This window comes from Bidens hawaiensis, unplaced genomic scaffold (assembly GCF_021521415.1).
Source record: "Bidens hawaiensis isolate Kalapana, Puna unplaced genomic scaffold, B.hawaiensis_p1.1 tig00013805_1, whole genome shotgun sequence".
NCBI classification, from domain to species: domain Eukaryota; kingdom Viridiplantae; phylum Streptophyta; class Magnoliopsida; order Asterales; family Asteraceae; genus Bidens; species Bidens hawaiensis.
The window spans coordinates 444009-468489 of NW_027492179.1; the positions used below are offsets into that span (position 1 = coordinate 444009).

A 24481-nucleotide genomic window follows, 5' to 3' on the forward strand; every position below is an offset into this window, starting at 1 on the left:
ATTTCTTTACTGTAGAGGTAGGTCTTCACCAGGGGTCAGCGTTGAGCCCGTTTCTTTTTGCAGTAGTCTTGGATGAGTTGTCAAAGTCGATTCAGGGGACTCTCCCGTGGTGCATGATGTTCGCAGACGATATTGTGTTACTTGCTGAGAAAAAACAAGATCTAAACATGAGGCTTGAGGAGTGGCGAACAACCTTAGAGACAAAAGGTTTAAAGATTAGCCGATCTAAGACGGAGTACCTCCACTGTGATTTTGGTGGGATAAACGACAATGAAGACGCACAGATCACAATTGAAGGGCAGGTGGTCCCGCAGGTAACGAAGTTCAAGTATTTAGGATCATTTGTACAGAGCGATGGGGAATTAGACAGTGATGTGACCCACCGAGTTCAGGTAGGATGGTGTAGATGGAAAGCAGCCACAGGTATATTGTGCGACAAGAGTTTCCCGACTAAACTAAAGGGAAAATTCTATAGGGTGGCAGTTAGACCTGCAATGCTATATGGAACAGATTGTTGGGCCATCAAGAAGGCACAAGTGCGGAAGATGGAGGTAGCAGAAATGAGAATGCTACGTTGGATGTGTGGGCACACAAGGCTAGACCGAATAAGAAACGGTGTGTTTCGCGAGAGATTAGGGGTGGCGAACATAGCAGACAAGATAAGAGAGTGGAGATTGAGATGGTTTGGACATGTAAAGAAAAGACAGACGACGAATCCTGTTAGATCCGTAGAAAACATTACTATAGAGGGGAGGAGGGGTAGAGGACGACCGAAATTGACTTGGGATGAGAGGATTAGGCATGATTTGATGGACCTAAACCTCTCCGAGGACATGGTTGAGGATAGGAATTCGTGGAGAAGTAGAATTAAAGTTAAAGATTTTTAGAGAGAATTGAATACCTTAGGGCTTAGACTTAACTTATTTAGGTCACATACCATAATGGTATTTCCCTTACATATATTATTATTATTATAATTATTATTAGCTTCTATATAGCTGTTAAACTGTGATCTTATTATTAATATTATTATAATTAGTAGTAGTTTTTAGATAACTGTTAAACTTTGATTTCCTTTATTTTGCTTCATTCACATGTACTTAGAGCCGAGGGTCTCTCTGGAAGCCACCTCTCTATTCCTTTGGATAGAGGTACGGTGTGCCTACATCCCACCCTCCCCAGACCCTACTTATAGCTTTGCTGTCGGTGGGATTTTACTGGGCATGATTGATTGATTGATGACAATAACCTGTACTTTTTTTTAGTCAAGTTAACAACCGGAATTATTTAGCATTTTTGATTTTTTTTCTCTTTATTTTTCTGGATTTGAAACAAGTAGACAGAGAAGAGAGAGGTTTTCTGGGGAATACTACCGGCCGATCGGTTTGACCATATATAAAAGATGGTTAAAGAACAAACATCGAGGTTTTCCGGGGAATACTACCGCGATCGACCAGCAAAGAAATTCGGCTCCGACGTTATAGGTGTGGACATTCTGGGATTAACTTCATCAAGTGGACAAAACCTTGACCTTCATGTTGAAAATGGACATTTTGGGGATTTACCCATAAATTTTGCATAACACAAAAGCGACACGTCATACATGTCATATAAACTATATAAGTAAACACTTACATCAAATGGCTAGTGCCGGACCCATGTTTTTTAATGGGGTTAAAAATTTTTAATGGGACTGGTGACAGACACATAAATATTAAACTTTTCCCTTCCAGTTTAGATCATGTTATAGGGAAAAAAACATATTCAACTAGAAATGAATAACAAACATTAATTAACAACATTAAAGTGAATAATAGAAAGACAATACTTGTACATTTGTTTTCCATTTATTTAAATATAACTTCTACAATCATCACTCAGATTTCGTACGCCACAAAATTCATGTTGTGCACTCACGATTACATTCCAATATAGTAAAAGTGAAAAAGGAATTCATGTGGTGCGAACAACCTAGAGATAGTGGGTCCGCCCCTACATATGAGTTGTATAACTTCTAACATAACATACCATTGTCACATCAGTCGTTTTCATTAAAGTTATATAGCGTTGTATAGCCACTAGTATAACACCTTTTTATATTTATATACGGCCTTTATATACTTTTCAATGTATCATACGAGTCGTATAGTATAATAGTCGTGTGTAGATCAGCATGCATCCAAACATAGCAACTATTATCACATACGCGGGTCCCACTTCTTAGCCAACCAAACAACCAATAGTCCAATAATTTATCATCACTAAATATTCTCCATGAACATGGATGCTTATGGTTTTGTATTCTCTGAATCCACAAAATCTGGTTGCAGAGAATTAAAAGAACACCATGATTGTCAATTTGTACATCTGTATAAATTCATAAAATTTAAAAACCTATGTGAAACATTGAAGCTACTTATTTATGGCACAACTTGTCATGGTTACAAAATGGTGCCAAGAAGCCATAGGTGCAATACGAGCCAATAAGCTATAAGCCCTAACCGTGCCCTTGGTCGGCGCATCAAGGCTTGAACACCCGAGACCCTGTTCACAAGCAATAAGTAGAACCGTTAAGAACTCAGATTTGAGGAGTCATTACGACCTGCTTACTTATAAATGGGTTGTTTTGGGCCGTGTTTTATCTTAAACGAGTCTAATAAGAAAAATAGCTAAAATGGTAACGAGCTGAAAGTTGCCCTCATAACTTGTTTTATTCAAAATTTCAGATTATTAGTGTAATAATATTGTTTTTTTGTAAATGTAACAGACTAAAGTGTTTGTGGGTTGACCCATCACCCAACCCACCTATATTCCCACCTAGGGGTGTGCATAAAACCGTAAAGACCGAAACCAAACTCAGCCCAAACCATTTCATCATTATTAATTTACAAACATACATAGGTCCAAATTCATTATTTTTGGCCATTTTTTCTGCCCAAAAATTTCAAGCACAAATGATAAAACCGAAACCGAACCCAGCCCAAAGCGTAAACCAAACGTATTAAAAAACTCAAAAACCGACTTTTCACTTTTTGGTTCAATTTTAGCCCAAAACCAACCCATGTACACCACCGCCTCTAGGAAGTAACCGAACAATGAACAATCTAGCTGGTAAAACATTGTTTCATTCCAATTTTAATGAGAGAAAAGGGAAATTAAATTCAGTTGAAGCACTTACCATATTCCATCGATTCGATCTGCAATCATCTTCCCTTGAACTGGTACAAGACCCGTTGTATGGAGTGACTTGAATAGATGACCTAAAAACATAAAATTTAAATAAATGTTCCCAGATAACGCGGCTTAATATAGAGTAAATGAATTATTAAAAAAAACTCTTAAAGCAAAACCTTTATCTTCAACGGTTTCAGCTTTGTTAAGCAAACGGTCAGACTCTGAGTCAATGGTAATTGCAAGCTGCTCATTTGATCCCTTTCTTAAAGACCTCATTTGAGCAGCAGAGGGCACCAAAGGCAAACCCGCTTTCCCGACTGTAACCTGTGAGAAAACATTATAATAATTTTAGTTACAAGTATGATTCAAATTTTATATTATTTTAATAGTGATCTAACTTCTTGAATAAAATGATTTAGAAGGTTTATGCCTAAAAAACGAACGAACATGAACAGATTACTAATTTTTGTTTGGTTTACAAACAAGCCTACCCGTTTCCTTTAGCTAACACTTTATGTTTTACCGTCTGAACCATTACAGACTAAACACGACCCAAATCAACCCATTTGTAAGTAAATGGGTCGATAATACCACCTCTAACTTAATGCCACGTCATCAGATCAAGAAAACAATGAAATTGGTATAAAGAATTCTAGATGCAATAATAATACATGCCTGATCATCAATCTCTGATATTTCTGACCCGGGAGAAAAGGAAGGTGATCCTATGACACCTCTTTCTTGTATCGTGTCGGGTCTACTCGTCCTATTTTGAATAGAATCTTCCATTAACTTAACTTTGTTTGATAGTTCTTCTGCTATTTTCTGGGTCTCCACCAATTTGGATCTTGAACTTTGACCATCCAAAACTATGCCCTGAACAAGCCTTTCTAGCACAAGAAGTAGTCCCGCCACGTCAGCAGGCTTCTTGACTCCAATAGATTCATCACCTCCTAACTTTTGAATAATATTCTGCAACCCATCTCTAAACTCCCCCTTCAAATGGTCAACTTCAAGGGTTTGTTTTGAAAGAGTTGACTGCAGGTCATCTTTGGTGTGAGTCAACAAGGTCAACTGATCTAGCAAATCATTTACACTATCAATTATATAAAAGAGTTTTTCAACAGGGTTTAAATCTTGGGCCTGTTTGTCTCCAACTGCAAGAAGGCTTGGGAAAGGAATTGCGATGTCATCAACTTTTTCGAACAGCATTTTTATTTGTGAAGCTGATAAAAGAGCTTTTACAGCATCGTCCTCTGCAAAATAACGAATATTAGATTATAGAGATATAAATCAGAACAAATTCAGTGGTATAAGGGGAATGGTAACAAAAGCTTACCATGATCTTTAACAGATGAAATACTTTGAACCGACAACTCGCGTTCTCTTTCATTCCACTTGTCCTCTTTTGCCCGATAATCTTCTAATCTGGAGCTCATTTCATTACAACTTTCTCTAGATGCTTCTAGTTCAGTCTCCAATTTGAAAACTCTTTTTTGGAATGCATCATTTTCGTCTTTGACTTTTTCATACATTGATCCGGTTTTCTCCAATTCACCCTGTAATTCTTCAATTACTCCTTTTGACTTATCATACATTGAGCTGGTTTTCTCTAATTTAACTTGTAGTTCTTCAATTACTCCTTTTGAATTAGCATACATTGAACTGTTTTTCTCTAACTCAATCTTTAATTCTTCAATAACTTCTTTTGATTTGTCATGCATTGAGTGGGTTTTTTCTAACTCAATCTTTAATTCTTCAATAACTTCTTTTGATTTGTCATGCATTGAACTGGTTTTCTCTAATTCAACCTTTAATTCTTCAATAACTTCTTTTGACTTGTCATACATTGAACTGGTTTTCTTTAATTCAGCCTGCAAAGATTCAATTGTGCTGGACATGTTCTCCTTTACACCAACAAGTTGTTCCATTACAGTTTGAACATTTCTAGCAGCAGATAACAGCTCATCAGCAGCAACCTTAGCGTCTGCTACCACCACATCATCAACTACTGACAAACCAGGATACGATTTTTCCAGCCCAATGGTGGGGTCTGCTTGCAGCATATTCAAATCTTTGGTGACATCAGTACATGCAGACACTAGAACTTTCATGGCATTTTCCAGTGTTACCACTTTATTATCTTGCATTTCTTTGTCCATCTGCATATTTTCCACTTTTTGTTGCAAGGATGTCGCTTGTTGAACCACAAATGGAATAGTATTCCTTATTGCTTCTAGTTTTTTCAACAAAGATGCAATTATGTCATCGATGAGTGCCGAGAAATTACCAAATTGATTAGCAAGCATTTGGTTTTTAGTATTTAAGTTATCAAACGTTTTGCCAACATATGCACCAATACCCTCGGTATCTTCTGCATTAAAGTCATCATCAACCATCCCAGTGGTCCAATCATAGTTTAAGTCATCAGGGAAGAACGTTGGTGATTGAAAATTTTTCTGTAAATTATAAGTTAGGTAAGGAGGCAAATATGAAATTAAATTCAATATGACATAAAAAATGAAAAGGGGGTTATGTTTATTTTACCTCAATAGCAGGATGATCTTGCAGCTGCTCTTTATCAAAACTATCCTTCATGTCTTTTAAAAGCTGATCTATTTCTTTTAAGCTTTCGATTTTTGTCTCAAAACTTTTCTTGAACAATGAGAATAAAGATTCATCTTTCAACAGCACTTGAAACTTTCCAAGGAAACCCAAGAGCTGTGGGCCCCATTTATCATTCACGACTGCCAATTCATGCCTACATGTAGTCAGCTCTGTTTTCAGGGTTGAAATCTCATGTTCAGCTTCTTCTCTGAGTTTCTTTATCTCACTCTCTAATACGGTTCTGTTATCTACGGCCTTCTCATTTTCCTGTGAAAACTGAGATACATTTGTATTTAACTGAAAGATTGCATCTTCGAGGGACTTTATAGTCTTTTTAGCATCACCAAGATTACTTGCATGGAAAGAAACATCCTCCTTAACCTTCTGTACCTCCATTTGAGCTGCTTCCTTTTCAGCCGTGAGCTTAGATATGTTGTTTTCTGCATTTGACAATGCCTCCTGAAACTTGCTGGTTTGAGAAGTAATTTCATCCCTTGCTTTATGTAATTCCTCTTCAGCATGACACTTGGCACTCTCTAATTCACTCTTCTCTTCAGTTAGTAAACTGATAGTTTTCTCTGTACCTGCAAGTTTATCTTCTAGTGATTTCAAGGTTTTTAGGGTTTCTACCAATTTGTTATTCAATGTATCGATTTCCACTTTCAGAATTTCCACTTCTTGTTCTGCTTGAACCTTTGAATCTTCTAGTTCTCTTTTCATTTCAGATAATTGATAAACATTTTTCTCTGAAACAGATAACGCATCTTCAAGGGATTTCACGTTGACCAGAACTTCAGTCAACTTGCTTGCGAGTTGACCGGCTTCATCTTTTACATCTCCTAGCTCATGCTCTGCTTGAGCCTTGGCAACTTGGCATTCACTTAAATATGTTGCAAGCCACTTCAGCTTCTCAACTGGTTCTTTCAACTCCAAAGGAAAAGTAATATCAATGCCATCGATTATCTCAACTATATTCTGTAGCATCATATTGCTTTGAGCCAAAAACTGCCCAATTTGATTCCTTTCAGAGTCCAACTTAGCAACTTGATCCTTGTAGTCACTCAATGCTGACTCTTGTTTCTGAAAGTCAACCGTTAATGCCTCGATCTGAGCATTCTTTTCAGCCATTTGTTGTTTCATGTTCTCACGTTCTTGAACAAGACCCTTTCCTTTCTTGACTGCCATTGACAGCTTCTCCCTCAATAAAGATGATTTCTCCTCGGATCGTTGAAGATTTATCTGCAAAGAGTTGAGCTCATCTTTTGATGCATGAAGTTCTTCGGAAACCTTTACTATCTCATGCTCATATATCTTGGATTCCAGATTACTCACATACAACAAACTTTGAATCTTTTCAAATACTTCAATGTCCATTGGTGATAACTCAGGAGTAGCAGCCATCTGCTTCTTTTCCTCAACAATTTCTTCATACTTGCGTGCAAATTCTTCTAACTGCTCTTTAAGATTGTATTTCTCTTGTGTTTCTGCTAGCAATGATGCAGTTAAATGATCAATTTGTGCACTAGCAGACTCTTTCATTGCATTATTTTCATCATGTAGCTTAATAGATTGATCTTTTGCAAGATTATATGATTCCAATAGCCAGTTAAGCTGGTATTCTAAGTTGGGAAATTGTGCAACTTCTGGTAACCCTTGAAAAAGTTGTGAAAATTTTTCAAGGACCACGTCTCGTTGTGTAAGAGCTTCTTGCAATGAGTTAGTCAAAATTTCAGTTTGAGTCAACTCGCCTATCCTCAACTCAGCAGCTTCTAGAGCAGTTGACTTTTCTTGTAATTCAACTAAACATCTTTCTAATTCACTGGTTTTCTCAGCCACCAGCTGCTTCAGTGAGTCACGTTGTTGGACCAATGCTTTCCCTTTTGTTACAGCCATGCTAAGCTTTTCTTTTGTATTAGTATACCTTGTTTTCTCCTGTTCAACTTCACCTTTAAGTTTCTCGAGTTCTGCGTTTAGCAACTCGATTGTTTCTCTGTTTTTTTCAAGTTGTTCCATTAACTGTCCGTGTTTATATTCTAAAGCGGTATTCTTTTCATTAAACTCAAGTTCCTTCCTTTTTAGCTCAACCAACTCCTCCCTTACAGTAGGAAAAATCGTCTGCATGTAAGTCTCCATCTGGAAATCTGGCTTAACATGTACCAAACATTGGGCAAGCATTTGAACTTCACAAAGAAAAAAATTGTAGTTCTTGAGTAAATAATCTGTGTTTTCTTCAAGATAAGATAGCTTCCCACTAACAGATGTATCGGGCAATTCTGTACCACCAAAAGCAATTACAATAGAAGATAAAATTCTATCTACAACAACCTCAAAAGATGATAAATCTTGTAACTTTGACTGGTCATTGGCCCTAATCATAAGATCTTCAATCTCTTTATCCTTCATATTCAAGGTGGCATAGAGTTCTCTGATCGTGCCCTCAGACTGTAACCGCTCATTCGCAGAAAACTCTACAAACTTGGAGCACTCATTTACCATCTCAAGCAAAGGCAAATTGGACTTTTCGCCAACTTCTGCTATTCCTAATGTAGAATCACCAGCATTGTTTTCATCCACCAGTGACTGTTGATTGCTTAGAGCCTTAAGTTGATGATGAAGATTGCTAACCTTTTTCATCAATACCCTTCTTTCTTCCTGCAATAAAAGCTTAATTGGCATAACTGCAACATATTAATGGTACAGAAAATGTGACAACCGACAACCCACCTCATAGTCAAGTGGAATGATTTCCTTTTCATTATCAAACACTCTTTTAATAATATCCACTGTATCATCCCTAAACGGTTGTTGGTGGGGCATAATTGCAGAACCAGGGGACCTTGCTTCATTAGAAACCAAGTCATCTGGACAATCTACAAACTCATCAGGACCTGCATCCTCATGTGTTCTTACATCATGTGGCTCATCTTGTACAGCATCTACTCCTGTTATCACTACCCCGTCATCCTGCTCAAGATGCTCAACCTGAAAACAGCTTCCTAATATTAACTTATCATCACAAATAGTAAAAGTGCATTACAGATATAAGTAAAGTCTCCTTATCATACAAAGTCTCCTTATCATACAAAGTGTAAGAGCAATTTTGGACCCTTAGTTTAAGAAACAATTGGAAGAGATAGATGAAGAACGCCACATCACCATTTTTCAAGCGTGAAAAAGGACTGGACGGATAAAATTGGTACAGCCTACCATTGTTGACTTTTTTCAAGTTCCCCCAATTTTTAAAACGTCTATAGCTTTTTTATACTACCCTACTTAAATATAAAAATAAAAACTACACAATAAAATTAAGCATCTTCTTCTCTTTAACTTGAGTACCTGCCTTATTGATACACTTTAAGAAAAATCCAATATTTTTTATAAAAACCAGATTTGTTGTTTGTATAACATGCGTGATTATGAAAAAACATTGCTTAATTATCATGTAAGTTGTGTAATTACATATGTACGAGAGTAACTTTCATACAGATTGTGCGATTATGTACATGCGTGATTATGAAAAAAGGTTGCTTAATTATCATGTAAGGTGCGTAACTACTATGCAGTCGATATCGCCTATATATCGGTTATTAGTCCATTGGTAAAATATCGGTGCAAAATATCGGTCATAATCTCAGTCCTGATATTTCTGCGACATTGACCGATATTTAACAGATATATCACCGATTTTCCCGATATCATTTTTTCAAGTCTTAATTGTCAATTTTTAGTGCTTAATGTTAGTGTTTTAAGTAATTGTTAGTGTTTTGTAAGTTGCAAAAGGTTAATTTGTTAATGATAGAAGAGTATACTGAATTGTTACTGTTAAATTGCTATATATATATACAAATTTGCATGATATAAAAATCACCAATATCGATAACTGATACCTCAAATATCCGATACTTTTCATCATTAACCGCATGGCGTAACTATATATACAAGTTGCACAATTACGTATGCAAATGTGTATCTTCATACAGATTGTATGATTATTTAGCTTCGTGCGTAATTACAAAGCAAACGAAGCTACTCTCGCCTCCTGACAACTCCCTACACCTCGTATGCTACAGATAAAATAACCGAACAACATTCAACCTAATTCCACTTCACAACTAACTCGAACAAGCAAGGTTCCAACAATTCACTCTAATTCACCTTCCTAAACTATCAGTTAACACAACTAATAGCTAAATTGAACCAATAAAACCCTAGGTAAGCACTAAACTACTACTACCTGATGAATGGAAGTAGAATCGTCGGTTGGAGCAGAATCAACTGACTCCACATGCACAAACTCGTTCTCTCCAGCTGTCGGACTACCCGTCACCTGCTCCATATCGTTATCCTCTTCCATTTCTGTATAATAAAACCAAATCATATTATAATAACAATCAGATCTGTAAATTGTTGACCTAACGCGTTGAATTAGACGAAGCTGAAGTAATTCGGTTACCTTAGATTTGATGAAGCATACGATTATTATTATTAGGATCTAAATAAAAATGGTGGTGAGATTTGGGGGTTTGTTGTTGGTGATCTGTTTGTTTAACGGTGACGTTTTGTAGTGTGCGTGTAACATATAGTTTGTTTGTTTGTTTGTTTGTTTACCTGCAAGTGATGATAACTTGATTGATACGACGTCGTCTCAGAGTTTTTTTTTTATTTTTCTTTTTTTGTTAGTTATTTATTTAATCAAGTCTAAAAGCATTTAACGAACTCAATATCAAAGTCAAATGTAGAAACAAGTCTGCTCGTGTTTTTAATATGTTTCACGGGTTTGGGTTTTTAATGGAGACTCATGTATAGTTCTTACGGATAATATATTTGTGGGGATATGGATGGTTTGATGAAAGAGGACTGAGAATTTTGTGATCTCCAGTTCGATCTTAAGGGTGTTTGGGTTTTACCATCAATGGGCTTTCGGGCGGATGGGTTTTCCGGAACTATTGATAACTTGGAGACGCTTAAGGGCTTCGTACAGCTGGGTTGAGTCGTCATGTACGAAGTAACTAGGAAATTTCTCTGTTTGTTGGTTGTTAAAAAAAGAGAAAAGATAGACGTGTACTCAATGGGACGTTAATTATTTAGAGTGGTTAGGAAGGTGATGGTTGAGCCATGAGATCTTCATGGTCTCGGACTCTCGGTTTAAAATCTGACTTAATAAGATTTTTTCATGGTGTTTGTTTCCATTTTAATGGTGTTTTTCATTTAATTAAATTAAATTTAATTTAATTAGTTAGTGCTAAGAGAATTATTTTAGAACGGCGACTTTCTTATATCTAGACTGCCGCACTCTCCAAATTTGGAGAGCCCCAATGCCCCCACTCTGGCCAGACTATGTTATCTTAACCGGGCTCACGCTGGCTTCAGAGTTTGGCTTGGGCGTTCCTCCTAGAAACCATACCGTCGACTGCCTCTTGACAGCAGTTATGCCACCACAAAAGCAGAACTCTCTGACGTAATACTCGGTGGGACGCAAACCTGGGTGGGCTATGGGTTCAAACTGACAACAGAATTTACTCCCTATTTGTCTCCTTATTTTTTAATTTAAAGGAAATCAGCTGAAAACACTACTTCATCTCATTTTCCATCCTTATATCACATCTGCATAGGGACGAAAATCGCACATTTGAAACTATTGAACTAAAATCGTAGATTTGGACAAACGAGAGACGAAAACCACAGCTTAATCAAAATTTAAAGAATTGGGTTTTTTAATTAAACTATAGGAATGTGAATGAGCGTCAACCGCTTTAGATCTTCAATATATTATTTTGCATGTAAACAAACAAAACAAACACACCAACAAAATTCCACTCATAACTAAGTTAATGACAACAATATGTAGGATGGGGCACCCTTTCTCTCCATCTTATAAGATAGAAACATATTTATTTGAGCAATAGTAATAAACTTTTGTGACATCATAATTTCAATAAAAATTGATAAACCCTTAATTACTCCATCGTACTCTCAGATTTTCTTCATCAAATTCCTAATAAACATAATCTACTATTTACATTATGACGTCATCCGGGTCAAACATCGTTCCGCCCTCTCAGTCGGTCCGACCTTTGACCCGGTAAAACATCGATCTTGATCGATATTTGGGCCAGGTCTGAAAACATTGTGTTTTGGTACCAAAAAGAAAGAAAAAATATAACAATAGTAACACCTACCTTAATAAATGAAACTAAGTTGAAGTATCAACAAAAAGTTAAAAATATTAATAAACCTCACAATTTCTACTCAAACTAGTGAGAATCACCCATTTTTCATAAACAAGAATCTAGGATTTTAGATTATTACCATATATTGCACACCACCATTTCAACAAAAGCTTCATAATCAACCATTTTCAAACCATTTTTGACCTTTTATTGTTCCTACAATCAAGAAACTAAGTACTATAAAAAGGAAGTAACCTCTTAAATATTATACCAAAGATTTAGGTTCCATTTACACAAACTCAACAATGACAAAATTCAAATACACATGTCTCCCTCTCATGGTTGTACTTCTGTCGTTAACCATTTATCCTGCATTTTCACATCCACAACCGAGAAAAGACTGTCCCCCACCAACACCAAAGACCCCGAGAAAAGACTGTCCCCCACCAACACCAAAGACCCCGAGAAAAGACTGTCCCCCACCAACACCAAAGACCCCGAGAAAAGATTGTCCACCACCAACACCCAGAGGCCCTAGAAAAGAATTGTCACCACCGAAACTAGACCCACCGCCACCAGAGGAACCGAAGCAAGACCCACCGCCACCTGAGGAACCGAAGCAAGACCCACCGCCACCAGAGGAGCCGAAACAAGACCCTCCGCCTCCAGAAGAACCGAAGCAAGACCCTCCACCACCAGAGGAACCAAAACAAGACCCTCCGCCGCCAGAGGAGCCGAAACAAGACCCTCCGCCCCCAGAGGAACCGAAACAAGACCCTCCGCCACCAGAGGAGCCGAAGCAAGACCCTCCGCCGACAGAGGAACCGAAAACACCAAAACCGGAAATAGACCTACCACCAGAAGAACCACAAAAACCGACTCCATTCCATAACCGTTTCGAAGGCCATTTCTCCGCCGTCATAGCTTTCGGAGATTCATATACCGACACCGGAAACGCTCAAGAGATGGGTTCTCTCACTATAACATTCAAGGATACTCCGGAGTCACCATACACCAGAAGGTTAAGCAACGGGCGTCTAGTCATCGATTTCATAACCGACTCCTTTGGGTTACCGAACATACCACCATATCAATCAACCAAGGCTAACTTCACCACCGGTGTAAACTTAGCCATAGCCGGAGCCACGACTGTAGCCAACGACATCTTTTCGAAACTGGCTCGAATCTTTCTATGGAAAGGCACGCCGTTAAGCATCATGACCGAGATGGATTGGTACAAAAAGTATCAAACAGAACACTTATGTAAAGGGTTGGATAAAAAGCAGTGCGAAGAGAAAATAAAAACCGTGTTATTTTGGGTCGGTGAGATCGGTCTCAATGACTTCACGCGTGCGGTCGGATCCAAGATTCCGCTTCAGACCATCGCAAGGTCATCGGTTACATACACGTCCGAACTCATTCGGGTACGTGTGTTTTACAAATAACATTTGCATAACATTTACATAATATTCTATTACTAACATAATATTATTATACAGACGTTAATACGAAACGGTGCAAAGAACATAGTGGTTCAAGGTTTACCGCCACTCGGGTGTCTTCCGATGGACATCTCGTTAACCCCGATAAGCCTACGGGACCGATCGGGCTGTTCGCTGATTATAAACTCAGCAGTAATAATCCACAACCAAATCCTGCAAGCTAAACTAGAACTATACAGGAAACTGTACCCGGATGTTACAATCATATACGCGGATTCTTGGAAAGCGTACTACGAGATCGTCAACAACCCGCAAAAATACAAGATTCAAGAAGTCCGTAAAACCTGTTGCGGGTCAACCATGAAACCGGAAGACATGAACTTTAATATGCAATCATTCTGCGGGTCGGAGGGTGCTACCGTTTGCAGTGACCCGAGCCAGTATGTCAGCTGGGACGGGATTCATCCAACCGAAACTATGAATTATCGTATAACCGAGCAATACATAGATCACGGGTGTTGTCAACCGCCTTTTGATGAACTCATGAAGAAGAAAGATAAGAAACCTGCTTAGAAAGCCGCTCCTAAGTGACCCGACCCGGTTAACTCGGTCCAACCCGGTCCGACCTGGTCAACCGTATAGCTTAAAATAAAAACTGACAAGAATTGTAAAGTTTACAAAGATATAGATTAAGATAGAAATAAACAAGTTTGTATTTCTTTTCATGTTAACAATTTGAAGAAAGAATATTTACGGTTACAGATTACGCTTACAAGTTTACAACCGACCGACCGACGGACCGCTATTTACATTTCACGGGTCCGTCGGGTCGGCTATTTTGTTCGCTATACAACAGATTCTCTAGATTCTTGATATTATTATAAATTATGATATAATTATATTAGATACTCATAAAACATGAAGAAAATCACATCTGGAGAATCTTTAGGGAGATTATTGATGTATAGATAAAAACGAACCAAATCTTCTTGCGAAACAAGATTCGCGTCTATCACTTCATCGTCGCAAGTGAGGACCCACAAGTCGCGTGACTGTACTCGCTTTATATTGCCCCGACAAAACGGGCATGATGCGGATCTTGAGTTCCTGCAAATTTGAAAACATATGTACAGAGATTAATGTCTATGCATACTACATTTAAGCCCATATTCATTTTTGGACCGAAAAACCAAAACCAAACTAAACCCATTGTGAAAATTAAAAATTTTTGAAAACCCAAAAAAAGAATTTCCGGTTTTGTTCGGCTTGAGCCCAAAACCGACACATGCATATAACTCATTGATGGATAAGGTTATGTATATTACCAGTTGCGGTAACAGTTGATGCACATTGCATGGCAGCAATTAGGCAAGACTATCTTGGTGCAAGGTTCTAAGCAGATCCCACATTCGTCTTCTCGTTCCAAATCGATATTAGTGAGCTTTTTGTCTTTTTCTAGCTTCTTTGGGCCCGATATCTCCAATTCCAGGCTCGGTTCTTTAGGCCCGTTATCACTCTCCACCAAGTCGTAATGTAGCCTTCTAAGAGATGGAAGTATGATGGCTGCATAGATTTATATCAACCGATAAAGGATCAATACATGTTTGACTATTTTGACCCGGTCAACCCATTTGACCCATTCATAGCTAATTATTGACTACTTGGTCCGTTTGACTCGTTAGACAAAACCCACAACCGAAATAAACCTTTTGTTAAACGGGTCAAAACTTCAACCTTATTAAAGCGTTAGTGCATTACAGAAAGAATAACTAACCATAAAAGTCACTAACAGTTGCCTTCCTTCCATGTCTAGAAATCTTCGGTCTCCCGTCGGTATAATTATAAACCTAAAAAACATATTTTTATTATTTATACGTTACATTTTATTTGTAGATACTATATTATTTAATTTTTTATAAGTATCTATGACGAGAAAAATTAAAGAACTAACCTTATAGATGGTGATATGAAAAAGATTCAAGTATCTAGGCAAGAGACATGCGCAAGAAGAATCTATCCATTGTAACAAGAACATAATGAGAGGCGTTAATTGATCGTGAACTAATTTCATTTGAAACCGAGCTCCGTCTTTGGCTCGAGGAATTGCAGCAGCCCTGCAAATTCAATAATTAAAATATAAATAAATTAATAAATGAGTAAAACTTGAGCTATTGACTAGTCAACCCATTATATTAACCATTGTTCTCCAAGAAAAGCGAAAAAAAACACTATACTTTGTAAAAAAAAAAACTTATACTATAATTAGCAGACTGTAGTGTTTTGACTGTTTCTAACTTCTTTTTGGATTTGCAGTCATTATATGAGAATCCAAAAGTCAAAAAGGAACAAGATAAAGAATTTTACAGTTTGAATTCAAATCCAACTCTTTATAAAAAAAAACAATATTTTCAGCAAGCAAACAAACTGGACCAAATTTGACCAAAATTCCCCAAATTGCCACTTAATAAAACAGTAGCATCTTCTTGAGAACATCCAGAAAAATCAAATTCTAGATTTTGATCATCTTGTTCTGCAAGATTCATCAAAGACTCCATCTTTAAGAACTATATGTTACAACTTTATTATTTATTAAACTAGCAAAATTTCCAATCTTTAAATGTTTGAAACCAGGTTGATAAACCAGTCCTTAATAACCTAAAAGGCTAAAACGCAACGAAAGCCCTAAAAATCAAATTGCTTGTATTGATCATCTTATTCAGCAAGATTCATCAAAGACTCTACTTTTAAGAAATAAATGTTACAACCCATGAAAGAATTGGTGCTTAAATTCAACTAAAACCTTCAAACCATCAATATTCTACATATTTAAATGTTTAAAACCAAGTTCAAACCAGTCTTTAAGGCTATGTGTAGTGGAGGGGCTACAAAATGGGGTGTTTTGTGCCATGTGGCGCCCAGTCAGCAAATGGTGGGTTTTTGTTTTAGGCGTGTAGTGGTGTCGTAGAAAAACATCAAACAATAGTATACATACATATATATACATATACCACACACACAAAAATTTAATAACAATATTAATCAAACAATAGCAGGCGACACCCCCCCCCTATCACCCCATTTATCGCTTGGTGGGGGGGGGGGGCGGTGTCCAACCAAAAAATCGCCCCATTTTTTGTGGTTTTGTCGCCTAATACATGTGGTCTAATAACCTAAAGCACACTGAAAAACCCTAAAAATAAAATAACTTGATTTTGATCAGCATTTTAAGAAGAAAAAAAAAACTTAACTTTGATAATCTTATTCAGCAAGATTGACCTAAGACTCCACCTTTAAAAGATTGGTGCTTTTTAATCCCACTAAAGCTCCAAATTATCAAAATTCCCAATCCTTCAATGTTTATAACCAATATGATAAAGTGATAAACCAGTCTTTAATAACCCAAAACTCACACAAACTTTGATCATCTTATTCAGCAAGATTTATCAAACTTTGATCAAAGACTCCACCTTTATGAACCTAATGCTACATACAACCCATGAAAGACTTTGATGCTTTAATTCAATCAAACTATCAAAATTTGCCATCTTTAATAACCCAAAACACACGCAAAATATCCCTAAATTTCAATTTTATTCAGCAAAAGATTTGTCAAATTTTGATCAAAGACTCCACCTTTAAGAACTAAATGTTACAACCCATATGAAAATGAACTTACAAAGCATTAGCATGTTGTATATCAGCCTCAATAACCTTCAAAGAGTCTTCATAAGAAGACCTTCCAAATGGGTAATACACCATATCCATTTTCTTTAATTTCTTTAAAATAAAAATCAAAACTTGGAATAATAATAAGAAGAAGAAGAAGAAGAAGAAGAAGAAGAGAAATGAAGTTTGTGTTCTTGGTTTGATGGTTGAAAGATTGAAGAAATGAAGGGTGTGTGTGTGTGTGGATTATTGAGCCTTTTATAATAATAATAATTATAAGATGTCTTTATGGGAAAAAGCTTGGAGGAAAAGGCAAAGAAGGGGTCTTATCCTTTACTTTCTAGATAATGCAAATATTTGGGAGTCAAGAGACATTAAAAGACTCCAAATTGAGATGGTGTTTAGTTGGGTACGTGGGTTTTCTTTAAGAAGATAATAAAGATGGTTTGGTGCTTCTTAATCTTTGCATTTTTGTTAAGTTAGAAACATTTTTAATGCGGTATCTGATGTTGTAATTTTTAGCTGATGTGGTAAAGAGACAGGTGTTAAGGACGTGACAAGGTGATTGAGATCAAGTGAAAAACGTCTTTATAGATAAGATTGTGAGTACGGGTAGTCTAATTTAGGCATTATTTATTTGGGACTCTTTAATATACAGTTGGTTCAAGTATAGAATGATAAACACATATGATAAATATAGTATTTTAGTGATGAAAGGAGAATAAGATAAAAAAAATACGGTTTTCGTACTTCTTTGGATAAAATTGATTGTGTATTGATTAGTTCAAAAATGTTGTCCTCAATAAGATTATATATAACAGAAAATTAAAACTTTTTGTAAATAAATTATGTTTATACTAAAAATTATATAATAGAAACGAAAATAAAAATTCATTCACCTTTTGTGATTTTTAGGCTTAACTTAAATAATGTGATTAAATTAAGCTAGTGATTTTTGCATTAACTTAGATTAAATAGCACCTTGTGTGTTGTATTTAAAAAGTTAAATACATAAGAACCAATATACTTTTTTTATTTCTAATAAATTAAATTTTAGCCCAATTTAATATATTATAATTGTATAAAATGCATGTAACTACGAATTTTTGTATTTTGTATAAATAATAACTTGTTAACTCTTATTTATCAAATTCGGATAAAGTGACACTCAACATTTTGATTATGAAAATTTTACCATTCTATTAACTGGTTTAACAAAACAAACATTAAAATCTTTATATATATAAATTAGTTTTGATGACCTTTTGGTGTACTTTTTACAAGTTGACAGATTTTGATTTATCAAGATCAAGTTGGTTTGCATATTAGTAGAGAAAATTATATTGATTTTTATGATACTAAACCTATTTAAAATTTCCAAGTTTATAAATATAATGGTTACATAGTTATATTATTTAAATAGTTAATCAGTTTCTTATGTTATTCAACAAAGCAGTAATGCTTTAATAAACTTCAGGTGATTTTGAAACTTTAGATTTACTAAACAAGTTTTTTATAGTTTATTAATACAACTCGTGTACTTCAACTTGGTGACTACTACAACTTATTGACTTTAGAAATTATTTTTTAATTACGTTGATTACATTATCCTAATCCAACATTAATTAGACCAACTATACAATAATAATGGAAGGAATCACAAATTGAGATGTTAATATCATTATCTATGTATGTTGTATAAAGAATGTAATTAATGTATATTCTTTTCATAGATATATTATTTATATGAACTTTTGTTATGACATTTTATCGATTATGTTAATTATTGTATTAGGACTAAAGGTGTACATTAACACTCCTTAGCTTCACATATACACCACATCACCTATTTTATCTCATTTCATTTCATATCATATCACCCTAAAAAATTTGTTTAACCCCCATTTACCTCTATTTATTTAATGTTAAATTGATTGTTAAATTATTAATATTATTGTGTGTATAGATGATTTTAAGCCCGTTAATATTTTAACATACGTTGCATTTAACGCCTCTTAACCCATAAAAATAGTGGTATATCACTTGTTAACCCTTGCTAACTCAGCTTTAACGTCATAGACGTTAAGTTATACCCCTAGACCTTAAAACATATATCTACTCCAAGTAGGCAAGTACACGATGCGTGTACTTTACTTTAATGTTTATACACTTATAAGTTGTAACACTTTGATTCAATTAATTGATTATATAATCTTATCAGCCCAGTAATAAATCTTTTTAATAAAGAAATAATTGTAAATAAAAATCACTTATTATTATTATATGGAATAAATCATTCAACTTTAAATGTACAGGTCACCATATTATCCAAACGACCAAATTTCAAATAATGCAATCACATTTGGCATGCTGTGAACACAAATGGGACTATGAATGGCATATCTTTCTGGACTACAATTATTTTATATATAATATAATAAATTAGGGTTCATTTTTTACATTAAATGATTGGTTCTAGTTTAGAAACATGTTGAAACATAAACCTATGCTTATTTTCTGAATCTATACTTTTTTATCATGTATAATATAATGTGACACGCCTTATTTATATATGACTAATTTTACATAGAGAATTATACAAACTGTATAAACATATATATTTATATATCTTTAACACATAAAATAATCACGTGTAAGATAATTACATGTAAAGAACTGTAATCTTTACAAGTACAATATTATTAAATGGGATTATAAACATTAAAAAGGTTTAACTTGATGGATATTTGTCTTTGGATTCAAGATAGATATTTACCTCCTAATGAAGAATAACTACCCTTAAGGGATACGAAATGAACAATTGTGGTTATCCACCATTCTTAACATTAAGTGTATTACTTCTTTATTCTCAACCTTTTAGCTTAAGCCGCCTCTCACCGGCACCTGTGCGTCTTGGCCGGCAGCACAGACGGACAGCCCACGTCAAGGTTTCTGAGATTCACCATCTTTTGGAATAACGACCGTATAAGTTGTACGGGCAGACCGGTTTTGTTTTTGAACGTATAAGTGGGTGTTTGGGTGAGCTTCTAAAACTTGTTACAACTGATTATTCTAAAAATACACATAAAAATACAGCTACATCAATCAAACTTGTTACAAGTTACCAATAATCTTCACAAGAGCAACTTCCATCCCGAAAACAATGAAACCGAAAAATACAACAAAATGGAACAAAATAGCCGAAACCGGGTCGGGTGGAAATGGTTCGGGTCATCGGCGGGTCGGGTTGGCCATAAACGTTGTGGGTCACCGGTAGTGCGGGGGAATGGTTGGTGGGGGTTGAAGTGATTGTTTCAGATTCATTGGCTAACCGAACACGTCAGACAAAATTGAGATTCCAATTCAAACAAATTCCATTCCATTCAAATTCCAATTCCAAAACATTCCGTGAACCAAGTTGGGTACCCAACCGATCCATCCCGCAACTATTTATACAAATTTGTGAAACAAAAACCAGTTCCAACGGTCCAAAAATTGAAGAAAATGGCTACGTAGTCAGTACTAGAGTTGGGCAAATAGACCGGTAAACCGACCCGACCCGAAACCGAACCGGTTTGAAACCGATTATGTAAAAACCGGTTTGGAACCAAATGAAACCGGAGGTTTGGAACCGGTTTGTAATTTCGCCACCAAAACCGGTTCCGAACAAGTTAACCGAACCGAAACCGGCAATAACCGGTCAAAACCTAAACCGAAACCGATCAGAACTGGTCAAGAAACGGGTTTTAACCCGAACCAAAACCGATCATTAACCGGTTTTGACTTTTGTTAACCAACCCGAACCGGTTTCAAGTTTCAACCCAAATCGGTTTTGAATTTTAAACTGGTTTTTGCACCTTTAGTCAGTACCAATGGCTATAAATCGGTTTTGGGAATTCAAACAGTAATAACCGGTTCCTACCCGGGTATTATCATCGGGTCGGGTCCGGAACCGGTTTGCATATAGAAAAAAAAAACAGAAACTTGATGAAAATTGCATTTTCTTTAAGCTGGTTTATGATACTAAATTTACAATAAAATTGTTATTTTTCCAAACAAGAAAACCTAAAGCTTGAATCTTTAAACACCTTCTGAACAAACCCGGGTCTTAATTCACAAGAACAGCTTCATTACTTGAAGCTTTATCTGCGCCGATTTCTTCTAAATGTTTCCACGTGGACTCGCGTCTAGCTTGGATCTTTTCTTCCTTCGCCTCTTCTTCTTGAAAATTGAGTAGACACTCGTTGAACAGTTCAGGGTCGAGGTCAAAGAAGAGTTTCCGAACGTTTAAAGTCAAACTATGCACGGCTTGATTCCAATGGTGCCTCCCGTTTCGTTCAAGTGCGGGAAACATTATTGGTAATATTACTTTGCGGTTTTGTCGAATCAAACTCTCGATGTGATCATTGTTCCAAAAGAAAAGAGCTCTTTCTGCCACCTGGAAAATTACAAAAAAAAATGAAAAAATCATTACTAATTATGCTAATGAATTTATGCATGATGATGAGAAATACCTAAACTACCTAGGGTGCAAACGAGCTGAGCTGCTTGAGCTCGGATTGATAAAAAGCTCGAAACGAGACGAGCCTCGATTAAGCTCGATTAGTTATCGAGCCCGAGCTTGATCCATGTAAAGGAAGCACTTTCAGGCTCGCTTAGGCTCGTTTAATGTTTTTCTCAAAATATATAAAATTAATTAAAAACATATATAGTTTAATAAATAAATAAATAAAAAGCTTGAGAAAACAATTCATGAGCCGAGCTCGAGCTCTAATAAGTCAAAATGAGCCGAGCTCGAGCCTAGTCGGGCTTGACTCGTTTACACCCCTCAAAGCGACAACATTAATCAAAAAGCTTCGAGTTTTTTACAAAAAATACCCTCAAGGCTCGAAGAAAAAATGGATAAAAGATAAAGAGGTTTTGGTTATATCTTAAACTCTAAAGGCCCATCAGTTTTAGTAAAAAGAGCTTATTTTGAGACTTGAGCTCAGCTCGACATAAAAAATTTAAGCTCGGCTCAATACGAGCTTTTAGCTGGAAGATTTCAAGTAGCTCATAAGCAGCTCGACTTTTACAAACCTAACTTTCCATGTTTGTGTTACAGAACATAATTTAAAGCAAGACATATTACTATATTAGCCTATTAGGTTTTAACTATATCCGCTCACTTGGTAGGCCCGGTTTCCTTGACATGCAAAAAGGTTAAAAATGGGACCCACAAAACGGGTCAGTAACTCGGTATAAATTCCTACTTATGTGCTAGTAAAGTGACTGTTGTAACTAGAATGAAGTGTGAACTAGAGGTGCACAAACCAGTTTAAAACTAGAAACCGGTTTCGTTTTGGGTTAAAACCGGTTACTTAACCATTTCTGGTTTTGATTGGTTTCGGTTTGGGTTAAAAATTGGAATTCTAGCAACAACTAATCAACTATTACGCTTACGAAAAATAAGATACAAAAAAAATGACAAATTACCTGAAAGTGTGAACTGTTTAAGCAACGAGCGATTTGCTTAAATAAAGGCACCATACACCGATGAAACTGTGGTTGTTGCGTTGCTTCTAGAACCTCTTCCAACTCACCTAAAAACATAAGTTCCTTCGAACTATTCGTAACGGGCCAATACTTCAACAAACCTCTTATTACCATATCAGCCAATTTGCAATCTTTTTCAACATACTGTGTAATACAATATGATAATTGCTGATGATACATCGCCAAACATTTCGGTTTATGCAATGGGATTAAAGCCCTTGAAAGAAACAGCTTGTGTTCTTCCTTCAAAGGCAAAGCAAACCCGTTAACTATACTTCCTAAAATCTCCAAAAGTTCAGCAATCCCGTTATGTTTTTCGGTCTCTAAAACAAATCTGTAAAAGATATTGTTTATAGATTTTCTAACAAACGGACGATGAACCATGAATTTACCATAAACACGATGAAGAATCGTCTTTAAGTAGTCGCGTTCTCGAGGGTCTTCCGAGTCGAACAAGTCTAATAACCTGAGAACAAAGTAAGGATCAATGAACTTTTTTGCAATCTTCGCATCGGCTTCGGGTGATGCGATAAACCTAAGTAAAAGTTCATAAACTATTTGCAAATGAGGCCATGATGGATCCATTGATGGTTCTTCTTCTTCTACATCATAAGAGTCCAAGATTTTGCAGTCACGCGGTTGAGGCTTGAGCTCTCTGAACAAATTCGCAGATACCATTTTCACAAACTCTTGCATAACGGATTCTGTGAACTTAACGTTACTAGAAGCAATATAATCGACTAAGTCTAATAACATCTGGCGCTTCATTTCTTTTTCTTTGAGGTGTTTTGCTGAGTCGGTGAAATCGAAAACTACAGAACACATAATTACTTTCTTTACGAATAATATATGTTTTTCACTGCTTGGGACGTCTCTAAAACTCGGTAAAGATTCATAAGAAACACTTACACGACCACCATTACGGGAATTTGTGTCGTTTGGATTACATCTAGGATTTAAAGGGGCGGAAATGTCGGAACTTGTGAGCTTTCTTGAATTCCCACTTGCTAAATTACTGTTTTGGGTACCGAAAGATTCTTGATTTTTTGAATACTTGGACTGTTTCCTGGAAACTTTACTGAGAATTTGCTTGATCATATCTTAGATTTCAAAGAACCGATTTCTTGTAAACAGCGGAAACCCTAAATTCTCAACTTCAATTCTAATCCAAACCTATTAAGAAAGCAAATGCCTTTACAATCCTATGACTAAAAAAACAGCTAAAGATTCTTGATTTTTGTAAAAATTTAAACTTTTTCTGAAAACTTTACAAGAAACTATGGAAACCTAAAACATCAAGATCCTACAACCCCATCAAGAAAGCACAAGCCTTTACTAAAGATTCTTGATTTTTGTGAAAATTTAAACTTTTTCTTGAAAACTTTACAAGAAACTAAGGAAGCCCTAAATTCTAACCAAAATCATCAAGAAAGCAAAAGCCTTTACAATCCTATGATAAAATAAACACCTAAAGATTCTTGATTTCTTGAAATTTTGGATTGTTTCCTAAAAACCTTCCAATTCTTATCAAGAAAGCAAGAGCCTTTACAATCCAATTAAATCCTATTACAAAGCACACCAAATACACAAAAACAAATCTGAATTATACATCACAAACCCACCAATCTGAATCAAACCCAAACAAACACCCCCAAATATTATTAATACCCTTTTTTTCAAAACCCCCCACATCAATTTTCTTTAGATCAAAACCCTAAAAAGAGTGAAAGATTCTGATTCTTGATTTGAACCCATTAAAACCCACTTGGGGTTCAACAATCTTGGAACTTGAAAGTGAAGATAAAGAACAAATCTTGAAAAAAAAGATGGGTTTTTTTTATCTTTTTTTATGATAAAGGAATGAGCTTTTTTGTGTGATGGGTAAAA

The 24481-nt window shown here is 35.9% G+C and overlaps 3 protein-coding genes across 3 annotated transcripts; all 3 read right to left on the minus strand.

Moving 5' to 3' along the window:
* Positions 1 to 2024: 2024 nt before the first annotated feature.
* LOC143544975 (trans-Golgi network-localized SYP41-interacting protein 1-like) lies at positions 2025 to 10428 on the minus strand. The gene is made up of 9 exons (XM_077036943.1): positions 10235 to 10428; positions 10016 to 10137; positions 8506 to 8763; positions 5722 to 8433; positions 4514 to 5633; positions 3850 to 4430; positions 3351 to 3498; positions 3179 to 3260; positions 2025 to 2544 (listed from the first exon to the last, which is right to left on the minus strand). The coding sequence occupies exons 2-9, from the start codon at positions 10133 to 10135 to the stop codon at positions 2442 to 2444; spliced, it is 5124 nt and encodes a 1707-aa protein (XP_076893058.1). The 5' UTR covers positions 10136 to 10137; positions 10235 to 10428; the 3' UTR covers positions 2025 to 2441.
* Positions 10429 to 14018: 3590 nt separating this feature from the next.
* Positions 14019 to 17332, minus strand: LOC143544976 (E3 ubiquitin-protein ligase AIRP2-like). The gene is made up of 5 exons (XM_077036944.1): positions 17070 to 17332; positions 15345 to 15507; positions 15168 to 15240; positions 14719 to 14956; positions 14019 to 14500 (listed from the first exon to the last, which is right to left on the minus strand). The coding sequence occupies exons 1-5, from the start codon at positions 17156 to 17158 to the stop codon at positions 14290 to 14292; spliced, it is 774 nt and encodes a 257-aa protein (XP_076893059.1). The 5' UTR covers positions 17159 to 17332; the 3' UTR covers positions 14019 to 14289.
* Positions 17333 to 20922: 3590 nt separating this feature from the next.
* On the minus strand, positions 20923 to 24376 carry LOC143544977 (serine/threonine protein phosphatase 2A 59 kDa regulatory subunit B' eta isoform-like). Its single transcript, XM_077036945.1, has 2 exons — positions 22535 to 24376; positions 20923 to 21497 (listed from the first exon to the last, which is right to left on the minus strand). The coding sequence occupies exons 1-2, from the start codon at positions 23690 to 23692 to the stop codon at positions 21168 to 21170; spliced, it is 1488 nt and encodes a 495-aa protein (XP_076893060.1). The 5' UTR covers positions 23693 to 24376; the 3' UTR covers positions 20923 to 21167.
* Between the last annotated feature and the right edge of the window lie 105 nt (positions 24377 to 24481).